Below are 22,382 nucleotides of genomic sequence, written 5' to 3'. Positions count from 1 at the left end.
TACTTTAATTACCTTATCTGCGGTGAGAATACAGACGGGACCAGATGACCCAGAGGGCCTCTTTAAACTAATATTCAAAAAGTCCAGCAAATATGGATGCAACCACATCTTTTCCTTCCTCATTTAATTGATCGCACCTTTGGTATTCACCAAACAATTGTGGACCACCTAATAAGGTGCAGGCCTTATGCTATGTTTTGAAGATTCCAAAGTGAACAAGATATACCCTTTAACCCCATGAAACTCAATGCCTGGAAGGGTGCAAGAGAGTTGAGGAGATGGAAGATCAAAAGGATGAAAGCTGGGTAGATAAGCAAGGGCCAAATCTTAAAGGGCCTTAAATGTCATGTTAAGTTATGTGACCTTCATCTTGAGGGCAATGGGGGATGATAAAGTTGTTGTAAGTATGGGTGACATGATAAGATTTGTGCTCTGAAATTCTGTGGAGAGTAGACTAAAGAAAGATCCATCTGAGAGCCCTGAACTACTGGAGTACCAGCCAGAATGGAAGGAAATGGACCTTAGTAAAGAGAAGCAAAATACTTGCCTGGATGTAAAGAGGGGGATGTTTCCTTGATTACTGGCCAAGAAAACTTACTAGATAAGGCTGCCACTCACTGAAATAAACATTACTGAAACTTGAAGAACCAAGTTTCAGTAATAAAAGAGGAAGCGGAGATAAGTCATGTCATGGAAGAGATGGTGAGTTCAGTTTGGGGTCTTTGGATTTTAGGTTCCCAAAGGAACACACTGAATGGCATTGGCTATTTGAGTTTGGATCGTCTTCCACAGAATGAAACAGCAGTCAGTTCTCTTTATGAATCATGGTAGATTCTCTCCTTAGTGGTTCTTAACTACTTGGAAATTATGAAATCCATATGAAATCTTTAAGTGCTGTTAGTTCTCTCTGCAGGAAAATGTACACATGCACAGATATTCGGGGAATGCCTGAGCCCTGAAGTCCATACATAGACTGAAGGGTTCGTAGAATTCCAAGTTAAGGATCCCTGCAGGAGGCAGAAAGAAGGCATTGATTGGAAAAGAAAGTAACTCAGAATTCCTTGCTCTGAGTAGATGACAGAAACATAGAAAACAGTTTGGTTGCTTAGAGTTAATAGTACCAGTAATGTCGGATAGCAGATACAGCAGAAGACTGGCTTAATGCTCTCCAAACCAATTTCACTTTCCTAGAAACTCAGCTTAATATTTTCTAAACCTCTTGGGTCCATGTGATTAGTTCTCACCAGCAGTGTGAGAGAAGGAACACATCACTTCTGACCTGAGGCAGTAATGGTAGGTGTGTATTCTCCATGCTTCCTTTGTGGTCCTCTTCTCTGGTGGCTTTTGGAGGCCATGTGTTGCCATAGCTTCTTCATAAAATGGTGATAGCCAGGGTCCTTGGCTTGAACAATCCCAATCCCAATCCCTCTCAACTCTCTCCATGTCCACATTTCACAAATTGAACTGAATGTGAGTGAGCAATAATAGAGTTTTTGTATTAACCACTGAAATTTTGGAACTTGATAGTGAAGCTGATGTTAGTTACCTTTATAATAAATATCAATAATAATACCTATCATGTATAATAAAGTCCATAGGTGAATGAAATAGTGTTACACTCTCTACTTTAGTTTCCTTTATAACGCCTATTGTTTTATTTATTTTTTTTCTGTTTATAGTCCCTCTACACCATTAGACCATAATTTCCATGTATACAGGTCCTACGTTGTGTTCACTGTTATATCCTATTTCTAGATCAGTGCTCAGCATATAACAGATCCTAAATAAACATTTTTGAATGAATGGGTGGATAAATTATTTCACATGTGTCTCTTTTCATCTAGTCATTTTGTAAAAGGGTACACCTTCTACTTATAATTGCATCAACAAAAGTGATGGTGTTGGGAGGTGAAGAGTTAGGATCTAACCTGGAACAATAACTTGGACAGATACTTTGAGGCAAGCAGTAGTATTACTTTTTCTCAGACAGAAGGCAAGAATGTTTGCTTTTCAAATAATAAAATATGGTCTTGGGCCAAGAGATCCTGGAAGGCAGAGATAAACTATGACCCATTGCCTTAGAACACCAACTTTATGGAATGGTATGTAAGTTAAATATTTTCATATATTATGAAATAGAAATAAATAAAATTTCAGGATAAAGCATAATGTTTTAAAGAAATTTTATTTATTCTTGTGGTAGGCCATTCTAGAACCATACTGGATGAAGGTATTCTCTCTCTTCTGTCATTGGAATGACTTCAGTAGAAACTTTAAAAATAAAAACTGATATAGATAAAAAAGGTTGGGCTTAGGAGTAAAAAGACCTTTTGTATTCATCTGCTAACTCTGTGACCATAGAAAAATTTGATCACTCTGAACCTAATATTCTTATTTGTAAATGGAGATAATACCTATCTTGGAGGATACTTGTAGAGAATAACTTGATGTATAGAGAGTAGCAGACACCGATAAGTTAATGTAACTTGTCCAAGGCCAAATAACAAGTAAAGGGGTAGAACTAGATTTTGAACCCATACCTGTCCATCTCAAAGCCCTTGGCTATTACAGACGGCTACTTAGGGATCATTTTTTTATAGACTGAAAGTTTAAAAATAATTAAATAGAAAAAGCTAAATATTCTGTTGGGTTATTTTTAACTCTGGTATTAAATTTTACATTGCTCAGATTAATTTTACATCATTCCAGATTTTCACAATCTCATCACACATACACATACATATATTTATACTTTATTTTTTTTTTTCCAGTGGAAGAATAATATGCAGGATTGGGCCTGGTTACTATTCATCCTGATTTTCTGGGACAGCCTTTATTTCAAAATTCCACACCACTCAAATGCTCTTAAAAAGCCAGACTTTCAGTATTGACTCTGCATCACAGGCAGTACATAATACCATATTTATGAAACACAGTTGCCAAAGGTGTTGATACATAGGACCACAGTGTACCATAATGTGTGTGGGTGTGCTGGTGGAGATCACAGGATAGAAACTTTGTAAAACCACTGCACCTGAAAGAACCTGATTTTGATTTAGTAAATCCAATGATAGCTAATTACCAGTAATCTGTATTTTTAACAAGTTAAATTCAATAGGTGATTCACACCTACATGAGCTTGAGGACTCCTGATTTAAGAAATGATCCCCTTAAGAAAGAGTCCCACATATCAAAGATAGCCACTGTGCGTTTTCTATCAGAGACCTTTGTAACCAGTCACTGAAGTTTGAAAAACACCATTTAGAGGTACTTGTAAAAATAAATGATCTAGTGATGCAAACTCTTTTGTGACCATTCTTCTGTGAACAGCGGCAGTACCTCTTCCGTAAAATTTTCACTTCTTAAAAGGAGCAAACCTTTCTGTCTCACATTCTGATCAGTTGGTGTTTTTATTAAACAAGATGACTTTGCAAGTGGGATCAGGTCAGGACATGCACTGCATCTATTGCACTGAGATTTATGGAAAGGACTATGAGATGGCGACCACCAATCACAATCAGCAGCTTTCTCTTAGGAATTATAACCAGACTTTCAGAGGTCATCTGCTTTTAGAACCCACTTGACCCAAAGCAACCAAACTACTACCGACATGATTTTAATTAGGACCTAATACTCAAAACACTTTTTTTTTTTTATCCTCAAGGTCTATTTGAACTAAAGGAACATCTTATTTTGGGTCATAAGCTATAAACAGATTATATATTTTAATATTTTAAAAAGTTTTTAAGTATTTTTAAAAGTTTCTAGTGTTAGTAGCCATTAGAAAGAGTAAGTTTAGATTAGGCTTGAATGAGGAATTATTAAAAATTCTCAAATGTAGCTGCAGGAGGTAGTGAGTTGGCCATACGCTTAAAGTCTGTGCTTTAATATAGTCATATAGATTCCAGGAAAAATGAGCTCCAAGTGAGTAAAATAAATTATGAAGCACAAAATCATCGGCAATCTCACATTTTTCTGAAAACGTTCAATAGGTTTCTAGTTGAAGTAGCTACAAAACCTCTTTAGAGTGACTTTGGGAAAATACCCAGTGAATATGCATCACTAAACCCCCCTACTCCCTCCTAGCACTTCCTTATTAACAGCCACATGCTTTGAGAGCCCACTTGAAACTTGAAACATTATTTTCCTCATGGATTACTTTATGCGTTGGTATAAAATTTCATTTTCTAGAAGATGAAATGATATCCTTACCTGTTTCACAGCTGGGTCCAGTGAAGCCTTGTGGGCAGGCACACACGTTAGCGGCAATACAAGCTCCTCCATTCCTACAGCCATCTCTGCAAAATGCTAAAATAATTCAGATACACAATTTTAGCACCTTAGAAGTAAGTGGTTCAAGATACTCTAAACCCAGTTTTTCTTTATTCTCTTGGAGATGTGGACATCAAATCATAAATGCCATTATAATTTCATATTCATACAATATTTTCCATGTAGGTAAAAAACTTATATACGATTTATGTTAAACAGTGCTCTTTCTAATGCTGAAAAAATATTTCATCAATAAAATAAAATACTGAACTTTCTGTTAAAAAAAATGGTAAACTTACAAAACAGGAAGGGCATTAGAATGAGGATTTTCACTGTAACAATCTAGCTTGAAATTAAACATAAAAAATGGTTGGTATCTTAGATAGTTTTCTTAGGGAGAAAATCACTATCTAGAGAATAAGATAAGGAAATGGGAAATGACTGAATCCTATGAGGCTCTAGTCAAAATATTAGAGAAATGTCCTATCTTTCAGAAAAAGTTTTAAATCAGTCCTGGTGATGAAACAGCCAATAGTAAAATAATTTAATTAGAGGTATTTAGAAAGCGTCTTATATTCCCCTACTAAGAATAGGTCAGGATCTAGGATCACAGGCAAAGAAACTGTATAGTCTGTCTTAGAATGGGTTTGCAAGTGAATAAGAAAAGGAGTCAAGGTCTGAGCCACTGCAAAGGTGATTTTTTGAGATGTGCTGCCTTCAGAGTAGGTGAGAGTAACAAAGTGGGTAAGACTGAGCACTCTTAGAAGCTTCTGTTTTCACTTCTGCTTGTTCTTTGGCTCTGTGAGGCTCAGCTGCTGTTCCCTCAGCCTGGCAAGGTCTGTCATGGATGAACTAGACTAGCTTGTTACAATCATTTGGGAAAAAGCTTTTTCTCTAGTTTTCTGGCATGTGCTTCCTTTAATTAGTTGGATGTACTTTTTTTTTTCAGAATGGTAAAATGTGGAAATCTGAGATTCTGGTGTTGAGTTAAAGGAATGGGCCCAGAGAGGCCATCCAGCTTATTTGGTTCTAGACACTAATATGTCTTCATCCTAGGCAAAAAGAATATCTAGTCTTCAGGGATTTACAAAGAGACTGGGAATGTAAACTTCATAAATAATAAAAAGTACACCTATCAGACCACATGTATATCTTCCTTGGAGTAATTTACAAGGTTGCAGCCTGTTCTTGGAGCACAGGACTCAACAATTCAGATCCTACATTTAAACTACTTATTTCTCAGCTTTTGACATTCCTAACAGAGATATACACAGGAATTGAAGAGACTTTATGCAACCTGTAGTTCTAATTCCCAGAAAAAGTTTATAGATCCTTGAGCATACTTGTTCCCTCAAAGATAATAATTATCTATCTACATCTGTTCATAACTTCGATAGTTCTTTATGTTATAAACTTTATTCTTCACATTAATTAGGAGTCAGAGTCAAGTAGAAATAAGAGAGAGAAGCTGTTGGGCTCCCAGATGAAATCTTAAAGCCAAACAAACTCTCAGAAAATCGGTACACTTTGGGGAAGTCCTAAGGGTTCAGTTATATCATACTATGCTATGGACTTTAAAAGTCTGGCTTTTCTCAGGATTTGTCTAATTTCTCTAAGGGAATCTTTGGGGGATTTAGATCCCAAAATGAGTAGGTTTACTTCAGAATTCTCTAAATTAAAGATTTCCATAGACTTTTACAAACCAGAGCAATCCTCTAGGTGCTCTGTACTTGCACTGAATGTGTCACTGCAGACTAGGTCTTAAGACCCATATTAAGACCTAGGTACTGCATCAACAATCATCCCTTGTTATTTCCTACCTCCCACAGTATCATAGCCAATTGATTTTAGTAAACTCCAGGATGATGGACACAGTGTATTTGAGGAATGAGCAGTTTTGAAACTCAAAAAATCTAAATTAGACAAATCAGAAATAAATTTATATGATACAATAAGGAATATGGAAGTTGGGGTAATATCATCTGATGAAAGAAAAGAGGACATTGGTGAAAAGTGAATTAATGGATGATGGTAAACTACAGATGGGACATCCAATGATGTAAATAAAAATCTGAGCTCAACAGGACATTTAAAATAATTGATAAACTAGCTAAAATAGGAAACTATAAAACATAGAGATCTAAGAAATCTATTCCCAATTAATTAGTACTCAATAGCTCAAGAGAGATGGCAGAGAAGAAAAACTGTCAGATTGACTTGAAATAGAGATATGTCACTGTGGATTATGGTAGTAGAACAAATGGGCCAATGGTACTGCCATAAACTTTAAAAACTGTCATGTTTGGACTAAATATATATATCTGAACCTGGGAGGAGTCTGGTAAATTGAATGAAAAGGAAGGGTCAGAGAAACAAAAGCTCAAGAGTTATAGAAAGAATAGCATAAGGGGACCTGCAGTTAAACGATAAAATGTTCAAGTTTAAGATTTCATAGGTGAGGCAGTTCTATACAAAAATGATGAGGATGGGATCTGCTAGAGAGGAACAGAGATGAAAACCACTGTGGCTGAGGTCAAGGAACATTAATTAATTAAGTCAAAATTATTGAACAGTTTGGTTACTTAAACACTGATATAACCAGGAGGAAAACCATGGACCACACCGTATAGCTCTCAATGGCTATGGAATGTGCCAGGAAGTAGATAACAGGGATGAGAAGCGGTGGAGGGAGGTTGAGATGGATTATATTATCTCTAATGGAAGAGGTGTTGGCATTAACCCTTTTACCTTTGCAAGTGGTTCCATTCCCCGTATAGCCTGGTTTGCAAACACAGTTGTGTCCTCCAACAGTATTGAAACATAAAGCATTTTCATCACAGTTGTGCTGATTTGTGATGCATTCATCATGTTCTGAAATGAAGAATACAATGTTATTACTCAAAGACAGATTTTTAAGACAATTTATTTTAAACTGCACCTACATCTGGATTACTATATGGTATTTTTTTTTCAAATATAGACACATGCAAATTATATATTTAAGAACTCATATTTTGAAGTATTGGATATTCTTCTTGAAGTATATACATAGTTTACATATTCACAAATTTTGAATGCAAAAGGATTTGGCAAAAGCCCACCAATAGTAAGAAGGACTGAGAGAGAGGCAAAGATGGAGATTAATTCTCAGAAGTCGATCCCTGAGCCAGCTCTGTATCATCTCTGTGGTTAATATCTGGAGAGTTATTCTCATGAAATAAATCTGCCAAAGTCTTTTCTCTAGCATGAGAAGGATGACAGGAAAGAATGTAAAACCGTATTGCTCTGTGGATCCTAATCTACAGGGTAATGGAATTGAAGCTTTGGGAGTTAAGTGTAGTTAAAACCCATATCCATACTTGCAGGCAGAAAGATACATATACAAACTGCTAGAGGAATATTTGACCTCCTCAGTAAGTTCCCTCCTTCTGCAAAGTAAGTATCATTCTCCTATTAAATAGATAAACTTGTCTTTATAACATATGCAAATATAACCTTTAAAATATACAATCAATATGAAGCCCCTTCACTGTGTGTAACTTGACACTTTGTAAGCACTGAACCATTTGATCCTCCCAGGATCCCTGAAAGGGAGGTAGAACTGATAGCATTATTGTCATTTTAAAGATGAGTCAGTCAATAGTGGTTCAGAGTGCTTAAGTAGCCTGCCAAATTTCACAGAAATATTATAACTTCAGAATTCTAGTTCAGTGTTCAGCAAAATTATAAATGTAAGGAATAAATATAGTGAATATGAGAAAGAAAAGTTATAACACCAAAATCAAGATGAGTAGAAATGAAATATAAGTGAGGAAATGCATATAAATTAGTTCAAGTCATCCAAAATTCCTAGTGGTAATATTTATTATTAAGTCTCTTACATAAAAGTTAGTTTAAAACAAAATTTTAAAATTATATATTTTAATATACTTACATTGATCAAGCAATTAATTCACTATGATGTAAATCATCAGAGCAAAAATAAATATTTTTTTTCATTTTAGAACTCTCTGTATTCCAGGCAATATATATATTATCCCAGACAATCAATATATTGTAATAATAAAATACCTGTAACTTTGAAAAAATTTTCCTTTGGCATATATAGTTGAGATTAGACTAAAACACCATTTCAACGAATAAAATAGGATGTTCTGTTTTATCTTTAAAATATAAAGATTAACATTTCACAATTACAGTCCTCTGTTATATAAGCACAAAGTTATGATAATTTTAACTATAGCCCTAAAATAATTTTATAGATTATTCCCAATAATTTTTTAGAGGAAAGAGAGATTTCAATCACTAAGATTTTAGCATTGCCTGAACGAATACTTTATTCTTCAAATTCCTGGCTGAATTTTCCCAAATTTTATAAAGTTCTATAAAGTATCAGAACATTTTGCAGTTTTATAAATTCACACATAGTGATGATAGTTTAGAAAACAGCTGGATTACACATGGGTCTCCTAATTGGGGCTACCCTTGGACCACCATAAAATTTCAGAGAGAATGGAATGGGCAGCCCACCTACCTACCTACCTTTAGTTCAGCTGCTTGAAGCAAAATAATTACACACTTTGAAGTTCGCATCTGCTGCCAATTTTGTTCCCAGTGCAATCTGAAGTGCTACAGTTAATCAATAAATCTCTACATGGACAGCCATAGGCCCTTTAAAGATAGATTTGATGCTGTTTTCATCCCTGCTTTGGTTGTCTTCTTAATTAGACGGTATTCACGGCGTAGATATAGGGCCTAACATGATTCAGTTAAGTATGGAGTATGATAATGTTCAATAAACGTTAATTACACAACTTCATATCTGGTTTTCTCTGTTGTTATTTACTCTTCTGGTCACTGAAATGAGTGTGTTCCTAGGCAATTCAAAGGTAAAGACAATTTTCAAGTTTTTAAATACATCTGTGCCTTTACACATATTTGTTCCCTGTGTCTGAAGTGACTGCCCTCATGGATTCTTCTGGAAAACTTACCATTTTGAAAGATTACACTAAAATGTCATGTCTTACATGAAAATAACTTACTCTCCTTCTCCTACAGAGTTAGGGGCTGCTGTCTGTTCTGCTAGCACTGTATACAGGCTCTGTTATTGTATGTTATCATAATTGTCTAGTTCTTGTTGGTCTCCTACCTCAGACCCTGCCTGGGATTGTGAGTTTTGGGATAAGAATTTTGTATTTTTCTTTGTGCTAATTTCAGCATTCAAAGAATGCTTCTTGAATGAATGTTGGATTCTTGAATAAATAAATGATTTCTTGAAAGAATGAATGACCAAATGAAGAAAGCTAGGACTTACTTCCTCTGCCATTATCATTCAAGTCAATCTCGATTTGTTTTATTGTGAACTGAAACCAAATGGAAAGGTGTTGAAAACCTAAACCTGGCCAAAAAGTCTCTCGGAATATAAATTTACGATGAGTTAATTCTCTTTTCAAACATGGCAGGATACAGCTCTAAACATAGCAACAACCTATCTCTGGTCTTAACTATTATCTATTAACAGAAACCTGAGAACAAGCGACCTCAGGCTTAAGACTAAATAAGTCATAGAGAAAGGAAGCTCATAGAAGAAGTGTAAGTTACACCTGAGGAACTTATAATAACATCATCAAACTATATATTTAGCTTGATGGTTTATCTTTAAAAAATGTAAAGCTGCTTAGTCATTTTCCTCCTATATTTCTCTAGACGAAAAATATTGCCTTAAGCTGTCTATGGGTTTTGTAGAAACTCAACCATGAGTTTCACTCACATGTACTCCTACCAAAGTAAATAGGTAGTTATCTGCACTGGCCTATGAAGATTATCAGAACAAGATAGCCCACGGTCTGCAATACTGAGACCTCTAGTTTCACTCTAAAAAGAATGGCAACTGTGAGTCCTCAGATAAAAGATGCCACCTCTAACCTATCAAACTAAACAACTCTTAGGACTTGTCCATAGCTCCTTAGTACAGTTGCAAGATAATTATTCTACAAGATAATTATTCACAATGATTACTGAGAACGAAATATAAAGAATGTTCTATATTACAGCTCGGCAATTCCTAGATTGTTTTTTTTTTGGGGGGGGGGTTCTGTATAGCAGAACTGGAATTCCTTCCTTCCTTCTTCTACATTCTTCCTTCCTTTCCCTCCTCAGATATTTAGCAGTCTGCTATATGAAGACATTGTGCTCGCTGCCACCAGCAACATAAATCTCTGCAATCAAAACATTTATGTCTTAATGATTACTGACATTTTAGGGAACAGTGTTACAATTTATTAACTGGTTTAAAACACCCTCCATCAACTGTTCCATACTGGGGTCATAAGGAAATATGAAGGATAAAGTAGAAAAAATGAAAAAATGATACACTATTTTAACAAGCAATAGCAGGGAGGCAGTGTGACACAGTATATTTGATTTCCAGACTGGCTTCATTTTTGATGTCATTTAATCCTAGTTGTGTGGTCCTGAAAAAGTTAGCCAATCTTACCAAGTTTAAAATGAGGAAATTAGGACCTATATTAGTGAGCTACTATGCAGAATAAACTTCAATGATGATGTAAAGACCCCGGCAAATAATAGATACTCAATCAATATTAGTTACCTTCTCATCTACTTCATCTACTTCAGTGGGAAAATTACTTTTGCCTTTATTAGCTAGACAATGTCCTCTTTTCTCCATTTTAGTTCTGTGGAAAAAAAAACTAAATGTCTCACAGAGTTTGCTCTCTTCCTAATCTTTTCTGAAATCAAATACTTTTTGAACATTTTTCTGGTTTCTAAAATGCCATTACTTTCAATGGTTACATCAAGGAAAAAAAAATGTCTGCTATCATACTTAGCCAAATCTATTCATTTTATTTCTTATTTACTCAGTTTCTTATTTTATATCATATTTACTCAGTTTACATTACAGAGAAAAATCTATTTACTACAATGTCACGTTAACAGAAATCTATTTTTAACACTATTAAAGTAGCTATAAGAAATTATACTTTAAACCCACTCTATGCCCATGTTAGCAGGAAACCCACTAAAATTCATTTTAACACCTAAGTATTTTTTGTTCACTACTCAAGTTTCCTGTTCACTGACCACACGAATTCAATACTGACTTCTTGTTATTCTTCAGTATGTTTGGCAACTTGGGATTTGTTCGGAGTGCTTTCCTCTGACATGCTTGGTTTATTTTCTTCTAGTCTTTTTGCTGATATGCTCAGCATCCTTTCCTAATCCTTATTTGATCAAGAATTTTAACAACCAAAGCACATTCTAATTTCCTCCGAACTCTTCTAGTAATTTTCCAAGGTAATCTAAATTCTAATTTTATGGCAAAAACTTTTGTTTTAGTTTGCATTTCATGAAATAACTTGTGTCTGAATACACTGTAGGGCAACTAAATTCTTGTAACTATCAGCCAGATGATTTACATTTATTCTTTCAAAACACGTTTATGAAGCTTCTGCTATGCGTTTCTAGGGCTATGGAGGATGCAAAGGATACATGAATTGGGACTTGTGACCTCAAAGAACCTTTGAACTATTATAGGATTGGTGATATAAAGAGATAACTATGATATATTGTCAAAGTTTTTTAGTGCTATAAAAGAGGAAATCATAATAGTAATAATAATGGCAATAGCTAATTCTTAAGTGCTTACTACATGCTCCAAAGCACCGTAATAAGTGTTTTATATGCATTATCCCTTTCAGTCTTCACAAAAATCTTTTCAGGTAGGTATTATTTTTACACATGGGAATCCAGAGCTTTCTTACAGCAAATACATATCTTGCCCAACAACATACAGCTAGGAAGTGACAGAGCCAGAATTATCTTCAGTGTTTAAAAAAAAAAAACTACCTATAACCTAAAAAGACAAATCTTATGAGGCTTAAAGAGGAAAAGATGAGGATTGACAGGGGTCTGAGAAAATATTATGGAATAAATATGTCAAGTGAGTGAGTCTTGAAAGATAGAAGGGTTTTGACAGGAAAGAGCATTCCACATAGAGAAAACACAGGTACAAAGAGAAAAGTATAGGGTATGGTAGGGCCACAAAGTGCTTGAGCTGGCAAAGGTGATAACTGAAAAGGAATAGTAAAGAAAAATGTGGGTAAGGTCAAGAACACATGATTTTATCTGGTGGGCAATAAACAGCCACTTCCGGCCGTACAATAATACATGGCATGATAAAATTAGAGTTGATTTTTAGGGAATTTAAGGGAAATTAACAGCAATATGCACATGAGGAAAGACTAACTTTCCTTGGCAAAGTATATGTCCCATGTTAGTTAGGAAGCATTCCTCTCTCTACTTTTTTATCCTTCTTTCTTACTTTTATTTTTCTCTTTTAGAGTCAGAGTTAGATTATTAATGAGAATTGAGACAGGAATCTGTGCAACACTGAGGTGAAGCAAAAGGAGGAGTAGGAGGAGGGAAAGATGAAGAAAGCAGATAGAAACTCAACGCTTATTCCTGTCAAGCACTGTGCTGAGTAACGTATATGTGCAACATAAGAAAGTACTACAGGATGCAGGAAGAATAGTTCGGAAGCTAACACCAAAATCGTAAGTTTCAAATGCCTTTAAGGCAGGAATCATGTCATCCATTTTATACGTATCAGTACTTATGCTTTTGTGTAATCGGAAGTAGAATGAACAAAGTGATGGAGAAAGAAGGGCAGATTTAGACATAAAACTGATGGTCCCGCAGTGATCAATAATTGAGCCAAGAGGAAGAGGCAATTTAAAATAACTCAGGCTTCAAATCTGGATGACTGGGAAGATGGTAGTGAGATGAACAAAAGTTAGAGGCTTCTTACTTTTAGGAATTTTATAATTCTTATTTTTGGTTTGGCTTGGTTTGGTTTAGTTATTATGGCAAAGAAGACAATAGAATTAAGAAGTCAAAATATAAAAATAAAGATCATATTAGGAAATTGAATTTACTCTATTGATGGTGACAATAAATTGAGTAAACACTCCCCACTCAAAATCTGTTAGATAACCACCTTGATCGTAAACCTTGGGTCTAATTCATCAATTGCCCCGAAGGTCAAACACAATGACTGGCACAAAATTAGTCTCCGATGAATATTTGTTAAAGAGTGAATCAATCGCTATAAAGTGTATCTCAATCTAACACGCAAAACATTCAGAGACTTTCTAATGCCAAATATTCAACTTATTCTATAGTGAAAATCCTGCATATCTCCATTCCATATCTGCTTTCTCTTCCATTCCCCTTGGCAGCTATGCTGTTCTCTCTTCAAATGCCTGCCCCATCCTCATCCCCTCACTCTCGACATAACCATAGCAACAACTACACAGAAAACCATCCAGGTAATCAGGAATGAACATCCTCAGATTTTATACTTACAGATGAATCTGCATTTAAATTTATCCTTATGTCTTTCTTCCTCCCAAACCAGAAATCTGGGAATCATTAAAGATTTTTCTTCCGTTCTTCCCACCTACCAATTCATTTGGATTCTACTTCCTTGGGAATTCTCATTTTCACACCCTGATCCCCATCTCCACTGCTCTGCAGCTGCCTAAATTGGGGACTAAATATCTCCTTTGGATTACTGCAATAGCCTCATGGTGACAACACAACAACCTAAGTGCCCATCAATAGACAACTGAATAAAGATGTGGTACATATAAATACAACGGACTATAACTCAGCCATAAAAAAGGATGAAATCTTACCATTTGCAACAACATGGATGAATATAGAGGGTATTATGCTAAGTGAAATAAGCCAGACAGAGAAAGACAAATACCATATGATTTCACATCTATGTGGACTCTACAGAAGAATATGAATGAGAAACAAACAGAAACAAACTCATAGACACAGAGAAGAAACTGATGGTTGCCATCAGATGGAAGGAGAGATGGAAGGCTGGATGAAAAAGGTGAAGGGAATAAGAAGTACAAATTGGCATTTACAAAATAGTCACAGGGATGTAAATACAGCATAAGGAATATAATCAATAATATTGTAATAAGTATGTATGGTGCCAAGTGGGTACTAGAGTTATCAGGGAGAATCATTTTGAATGTCAATTGTAATTGAAAAAAATAAAAATAAAAAAGCTAAAATAAAATTAAAAAAAAACCCTCTCGGTCTAATTTAGATGAGCCCAACAGAACCCACAGAGCCTTATGCTTAATTGTATCATAACATTTGAAAATCAGAATATGTAGTAATTGAGAGAAAGGACTTTGGAGCCAGGGTGCCTCAGTTCAAATCCTGACTCTGCCTTTTACTAATTGCCAGATATTTAGCAAAATTATTTAATCTCTTTAAATCACAGTTTCCTCCTCTATTAGATGGACCTAATAATAGTACAGGAATAAAATCTCCAACAGGATCTTGGATGGTGTTCAGTAACCAAACAAATATTTCCGTAGTAAAAGCATGACTATTTATAACAAATTGGATAAAGATGAGAACTAGTATCCCAGCAGATCAAAGTTTGCTGTCAAATGAATTTAAAAAAAAAAAATCCATTTCCACAGCTATCTGGACTTTTCAGAGTTCAGAGCTATAGATAAGGAAATGTGGATCTGCAAATTCTTCACAGAGCTGCAAGGATCAAATGAGGTAATGTCTGAAAAGCACTCGGAATAATCGTAGGGCAGGTGAGTGTTTCATGAGTTAGTATTAGACTAGCCTGATAACACTGACAGGGGCTGTTAACTACTGATACACTCCATGAGACAGGGAATTTTTATTATAGATCTTTGAATCCTCAGTTCTTGACATAATACCTGGCACATTTTAGTACTTGGTAAATATGAACGAATGAACAATGGTCAGGTTTCAATCTACACAAAAATCAACATTTTCAATTTCTCACAGTGTTTTACATCTGGAGTTCATTGTATTCATCCAAAATCCATGCTACATACCTGAGATTTAACATTTAGAGTAGTATCCATACATTGCTTAAGAGATCATGATGCTTAACTTCACTAAGGCAAAAGTTCAAGGTTGTTGCTCCTATGTTTTCATGTTAATGCTACCCCAAAATTTGGTAAGAGGTATGCTTTCCATTTATTGACATTTATTTGAAAGAAAGTAAAAGCTATCATTAAGCTAGTAAAAACCTCTGCTGGTGAAAAAAATCATCCCAACCTAACCTCATGTGACCCATTCTTTCATTGACAATTTTAAAATCTGCCTGCTTTAATACCTACAAAAAATAGTAAGATTGGAGAAAATATTCAAACTATACCAGTAAAAAGTATCCCAAGACAAAATACAATACTAAAGGGAACTTCTGAAATTTACAATTATCTAAAAAAAAAAAAAAAAAAAAATTCACAGTATTTCAACCCAGTCCTTTGAATGTATTTTAAGACAATTTTAGATGTCCATACTTGGAGTAGATACCATACTCTGATCTTTTATCTTATAACTTACAGAATACAGAATGATTCCTCAGATTTTAAAGAGTTGAGACTATGGGGCAAAGGAAATCGACCTCTTCACCTGGGGACTTTAAAAATTAGTTTCATTAATTCATTTCTTTTAGAGGATGTTAACTGAGTTTCTATCACAGCAAAACTATGATATAAAAGATATGACTATGCTTATTGATGGCACAAATATGTGTTAAGTTCTACTATGCTTAGGTAAGAGTTGTGATTGTTATAAGACGAATAAGACGGAATCCCTGTCCTAAAGATATTTATAGATTTTGTTTCCTCATAAAATGTATTTCTTTATAAAATATATTTATGTATGTGCATATATATGTATGTGTGTGTAAATGTATTATATATGTGTGTGTGTATATATATATATAATTTACACACTAGATATATATAAATATTAGATAGTAAGTTGGTGACTAATTTATACCAAAGTTTTGTTTAGTTTTTGAGTGGCAGAAATCAATTTAAAAGTAGAGTAAAACCTTCTATTTTGTCATTTAGAAAGTCGTATTTTTTTTAATCCAGAAAAGATGATCTCTTCTGAGAATATGGTTAGAGTGCCACTTCTTTTTATATTTTTTTTCAAAAATTTGAAATTGCTTTTATTTTAAACCTCATTCTGAATGAGTCACTTTTACTTGATGAGTTTCCTTCAAAGACTGTAGTAATTCTTTTCTGTTTTTCACAGAGGGGAGTGCTTGCCCTAGGAATCACCTAAAGTGTTCAGAGGAATTTAAGATAGACTTTAATCTGCCAATTTATCATTCACCTTCCCTGAATAGTGAGCACCCCACCTCAACAAGATGACAACACTTTCCTTTTCCTTATGCCCATTATTTGTCCTTAAACCTTTTGCCTCTAGGATTCCAATCAGATTGCTGCTTGAATGTGAATAGGAATTTGACCTCAAAACCAGAAGATGTGTAGCTTAAAGAAAAGCTGAATAACAAATGGAGAAGGATTCTGGTACTAACTTTCTTTACTTCCCTTTTTATTTTAACTCTTGCCTTCTTATATCTTGGCTTCTTGCCCTTGTGTCCCAATTGCAACTTTTAGTTACACGCCTTTCCAATTTACTCCTTCCACTTTCATTATTCCACAGTATAAATTAAAATTTTTTAAAAATTGTCACTTGTAATTTTCTCCCTGACTGTAAGTGTATATTTTAATTACAATCAGCAATGTCCTGCTCTGGGGAAAACATTTGCTCTTTGTATTCAGTTTTTATTCTACCCTCTTCTAATTACACCCCACACTTCCCTTATCACTGCCTTCCATCTTCCCCTTCCTTTCTCTGGGGGCCCAGATTTAGTACAACTGACAAGTAAGTGTATTTAAAGGCTCTCTCTTCTAATGTTATTTAAACATGTTCCACATATCTTTCCTCAAATGATAACATCCATTCACTCACTCAGAATGTCCTTTTAAGGGAAAGTGGGACAAAAGGAGAAAGGCAGGAACCAAAATGGGAAGGATTTGTAGTTTCCAGAGAATGGCTGGCACAACCAGCCTCCGGAGCCTCTATGGCAGATTGGCAAAGTAGATGGCGACTCCCTTCTTCACTGACCGGTCCCAATTTTCTGTCTTCTAATCTGGCCTCTGCTTTCTCCATCCTTTACTCCAAGACAAATAGAAAAACTAAATGTTATGAACTGAATGTATGTGTCTCCCCAAAATTCAGATGTTGAAGCCTGATCCGCAATGTGATAGTATTCAGAAGGTGGGCCTTTTGGGAGGTGATTAGGTCATGAGGGTGGAGCCCCCATGAATGGGATCAATGACCTTATAAAAGAGGCCTGAGAGAGCTCCCTTTCCCCTTCCGCCATGCGAGGACACACGGAGAAGACAGCTGTCTGTGAACCAGGAAGCAGGCTCTCACAACACAGCAAATCTGTCTGTGCCTTGATCTTGGCCTCCCTTGTTGTTTAAGCCACCCAGTCTGTGGTATTTTTGTTATAGCAGCCTGGACAAAGACACTAAATCAAAATGATTATTTTGAAAGTGGACTATGGCCCATCTTAAAAGTTCACACAATTCAATATACAGATGATGTATTATTGAGTTGTACATTTGAAACCTATTTAATTTTATTAACCAATGTCACTGGGATAAATTTAATTAAAAAAAAAAAAGTCCCAGAGCTGAGAAAAACAAAATGATGGAATCATGATTAGAAACTTTTGAGAAACAGAATTCTCTAGAAGAGAAGATGGAAATCATGCAGCTATATATATTTCTGAATAAGTGAATGTTAGGAACAGTACAATACTGATGTTAATTAAAGATTTTGGGAACAGAAAAGTATAAGTGCAGATTGCTTTGCCTTCTTTCTTTTAATTCCTGTTCCCTTTGCCACGACCTCACCATTTTCATGACTCAGTATCTTTGCCTAACCTGTTTCCTTAACTTGCTGTGTTCCCTCTATCATAGCACTCTACGCCTTGCCTTGCAGTGTGGTTGTCTATTTACTTAACCAATCTTTGCTTCTAGGTTATGATTTCCATGATAACAAGGAAGATGTATTTACTTGCTTTTCTATACTAATTGACATAATGAAGAGAAGTTAAAGGGGTGTTAGCTCTGCCATAATGGGCATCAACCAACTTCCTAATTATCCCTAGACATCTAAGTAAAGACAGAATGTAGGTTCGAAATGTAAATGAAGTTTTGAAAGGAGACCCATAGCTCCCTAGTCAAGCATGTTATCACTGTCACACTTTCTGCAGGTATTCCTGCTATATCCTAAGTGTTTGGCAGAGTGCCCAACTGGAACTTAATGCTCCATTTATGTTTGTTGTTTTTTTTGTGTAAAAAAATTAATCGGTGTGGCATGATACACCAAGAGAGGAAAACCTCCACTCAAAATGTTTTAAGAAGGTCCCAGCCTGAATGCTGAACATGCACAACAAAAGGCTTTTCTTCAGGTCTAACTGGATTTATACTCCTAAACTCTCCTCCCTTGGTCTCAATTCAACTATTCCAGAGAAAAATATCTAGAAAAATATTCATTTATCTGTGTTTAATCAAGTCTAGCAACACATGATCATATCTCAAAATCTTTCCAGAATTGGAATGAAAAACTCAAGCATGTCAGCACAAATGAAGTCAGCATTATTTCTCCTTTGTGATTATTCCTGCTAATTCTATATTAACTAAGGTAAAATGAAACTTGAAGGTAATTAAAAACATCAAAAAATACCAAAAGAACCTCAATTGTAATGACTAGTTTTCTTTAACATTTACTCAAAAAATTTTCCCCTAAGTATGAAATTACACGATTTTTTCAAAGTGGCCATACATATACCAATATATTTGAGTGTATTCTGTTAAAATGTAAATATATCCACCTGTAGCCTTCTTATTTCATAGAGTAGGTAGAATTATTCTTTCAAAACTTAAAATAGATCATGACATTCCTCTGTTCTTAACCCTTACCTGGACTCTCTTCACGTTTTGAATAAAATCCAAAGTCCTTGGCATGGCCATAGTGTGGCCCCAAGGAAGTCATCTTCTACTCTCTCCTCCTCCTAGCCACACTGGCCTTCTGTCTTCCTTGAACAGACAGAAAATCTTGCTGTCCCTTCTTCTTGAGATGCTATTAACCCACATGTTTTCATGCCTTGCTTGCTCACTTATTTCAGGCCTCTGCTCAGTGGGCGCCCCCTCAGAGAGGCTCTATCTCACATCCCTTCCTTATCTGGATTCCTTCTTCACACCATCTGCTCCCACCTAACATTAAATCATATAAAATTGTTTGCATATGTATTTATGGTATAACTGAACCTTAGAGACTGTATCCTTTAGCACATTTTTTATTAACCGCATGAAGAAACTGAGGCTCAAGAAGATTAAATGACTTCTCCAAGGTCACAGCTAACAAATAGCAGAATTGAATCTTAGTTTTATATACTTCCAATCCAACAGCCTTTGACTGTAAGAAACAAACATGAAGGATAGGAATACTCAGGTTGACTTTCAACTTTACAGAAATTTACACTTTTTGTTTTCTAGAAAAGTATCTCTATAAAAGCCATAATAGTTTTTAATCTCAGTTTATTTTTGTTTTCCTTTCATTCACCAAGAGTGAGTCCTAGTGTGATTCTGCAAATCCCAGAACGTGAAAGCTAACAGGGTGTGACAGCTGGTATGTCCCATGCTCGTCACATTCAGTGGTCTGTAACAGGGTAAACGATACAATTACCTGCTGTAATTACTGCTGCTGACAATATAGTCTCTCTGGTGAATGCTTTATGAAATTCAGAACTGCTTTTCTTGTCAATCTGATAAAAATTTCTGCCTATATATTTTGGTCAGTATTTTGCTAAGTAAATATTTAAAAATTAAAGCCCAAATCTAAGTGGACATGTATTAGCAAATTCAAGAATTGTGTATTCATTCTGCTTTAATCTAATTTTTTTGCTTTGGAATAAAATTTTTTTAACAAAGTCTTGCTTTAAATCGAGAATGTATTCTTAATGGTTATAAAGATATACAAAATACTTCATAGAAAAGCAGATGTATTGAAAAAGTCAGGAGAACTGAATAAATAAAGCATCCACCGAAATCCTGGTCTAGAGTGGTCTGCTATACACCAAACTTGTTACTTATTTCATTTCAACTATAAAGACACTTGAGACTACATACAGACACAAACAATTGTAGTAGTTGACTGCTTTGAGTTTGGCCGCCAGCCAAAATCCTTCACAAATTACAGATAGGCTGTCAGAAGAAAAAATAATAATGCACAGGGACATACTTGCCTGCAGCTATAACTTATTTCTCTTTTATTTTTTTAAAAAGGATAGTTACCAAATTCCCATTCTAAGTCTGGGATTAGCAGGTTGAATAGCTTAGATATAGTATTCAAAAGCAGCCCTCTTAGGAGAAAGTAGTACAAACTCTTTTTGCAAGCACATTCAAGGAACACACTTCTTTTCTCCCTGTGGATAACATCCATATGTTAACAGCAGTATATTAGTAACCAGATGACTTTGATTTTGCAAATAAGTGGTTTCTACATTAATGATGCAATATATTCCTGGAAACCATACCAGAAGGCCAATTATCATTAAATGGATCTAATCACGTCCTTATTGGGTTCACATGTTCTAACATAGTTTGGCATCATCGGTAGAATCTGATGAATAAATGGGTGAGGAGGTCAAAAGTAAAAAACATGTACTTGATAATCAGTGTTGAACGTGCTCAGCAGTGAAACACAAAGATGAGAAAATAAGGCAGATATGTAATTCAAGTAGTCATTCAGTAACTTAAACAGTTCCTAATTATATAGGGACACAAAATAATTGGACCTTCTTTTTAATTTAATATTCTTTGTTCGTTGTAAGAAAATTAGAGTAAATAAGTGTCAAATGTCAATATGGAAGTACTATATGAATATCAAAGAGGATGAGTAAGATAAAGGTACAAATATTCACATACATTTGATATCTTAATGTACTAAGAGGAGAAAATTTTACGTTTTAAAATATAAGAACATGCAGTGTCAAATAGTGCAATGGCTATTGTAGCATCACATTTGGCAGTAAAAGTAATGATAAAAAATTCTCTCCGAAGTTTTTAGACTGCAGTCATCCAGTGGTAGCTAAAAAATTTCAGCACACCCACTCATATGGTAGAGAACAGTAAACCACTTAGCTACTTGCAATATGATATAATCCAAGTCAAACTGTGGCTTCATGCAAACTGAGATTGAGGTTATTAAATCTGTTATTTCGACCTTCAATCCCACTGGATTCTGTATAACTCTCTCGTCCTTGAGACCTGCCCTCTATTTATTGGGCAGCAGTTTGTTTCAAGGTGTTTAGACCTGCTGATTTCTCCACCTGTGATGTTCTTCTCCAGGCTCTTCCTCTCACGACCCCAGTTAGGCCCTATTTGATAACATAATTTAAGTAGGTCCCCAGTGTTGGTCTCTATAGCATTCCTTCATAGCAAATATTTAGTATTTGATAGTATTCATCCACTGGCTTGTTTACTAGTCTTCTACATCTACCCCTGCCCCCCCAAACCCCAAGATGAGAACATCAGTGAGAGCAGAAATTGTGTGATTAGCAGTTCAATAAATGTAAATTAGGTTAATGTAGCCTTCAGACTAAAGAGCCTTTATCCCCCTAGGTATGCCTTTTACCATACTTTATAACTCTAAATTTGAAATTCTTTAAATATGGAGACTAGTAAATATGCAGTTGAGGTAGAAGACTAATAGTAACAGCTTCTCTATTCAGTGTAGAATAACTGTATAATATCAAGCTTTTATTTGAATGCAGTTACATTTAAAGACATGATATTATATAAAGTATATCTAAATTTGGGTAAAAAGGAGTTCTATGCTATAATTACATTCTACTATATTAATTTTACTTATGAGTGAGAACTATTTCTACACAAATGGCCTAAATTGATATAATTAAAGCACAAAAAGATATCATTTCAGTTCTAGCATATCAACAAGCAAAATATTGGGTTAGCAGAGTTTAACGTATCTTTTAAAAAGTTACTTGGAAATTATTTCAGAGGAACATTTTTTAAGTTTATTGAAATCATTTTTCTTACTGATAAGATTATCTAGTCAATAGAATTATCTAAAACCAGACCGATTTTTAGAGGATTGAAATATGAAGACCCAATATGAAA

General features: G+C 35.0%; 1 protein-coding gene across 4 annotated transcripts in view; it reads right to left on the bottom strand.

The window, feature by feature from the left end:
- NELL2 (neural EGFL like 2) overlaps positions 1 to 22,382 on the bottom strand; it is a 300,528-nt gene that overhangs the window by 84,679 nt on the left and 193,467 nt on the right. For all 4 annotated transcript variants that reach the window (XM_006916875.1, XM_006916874.1, XM_015593155.1 and 1 more), the window contains 2 exons: positions 7,021 to 7,143; positions 4,213 to 4,308 (listed from right to left, as the gene is read on the bottom strand). In XM_006916875.1, coding sequence (XP_006916937.1) covers positions 4,213 to 4,308; positions 7,021 to 7,143 — 219 coding nt within the window. The remainder of the gene's footprint in view (positions 1 to 4,212; positions 4,309 to 7,020; positions 7,144 to 22,382) is intronic.

Source organism: Pteropus alecto, unplaced genomic scaffold (genome assembly GCF_000325575.1).
Source record: "Pteropus alecto unplaced genomic scaffold, ASM32557v1 scaffold196, whole genome shotgun sequence".
NCBI lineage: Eukaryota > Metazoa > Chordata > Mammalia > Chiroptera > Pteropodidae > Pteropus > Pteropus alecto.
The sequence above is the reverse complement of the archived record's forward strand: the minus strand, read 5'-3'. Positions and strand labels throughout refer to the sequence as shown.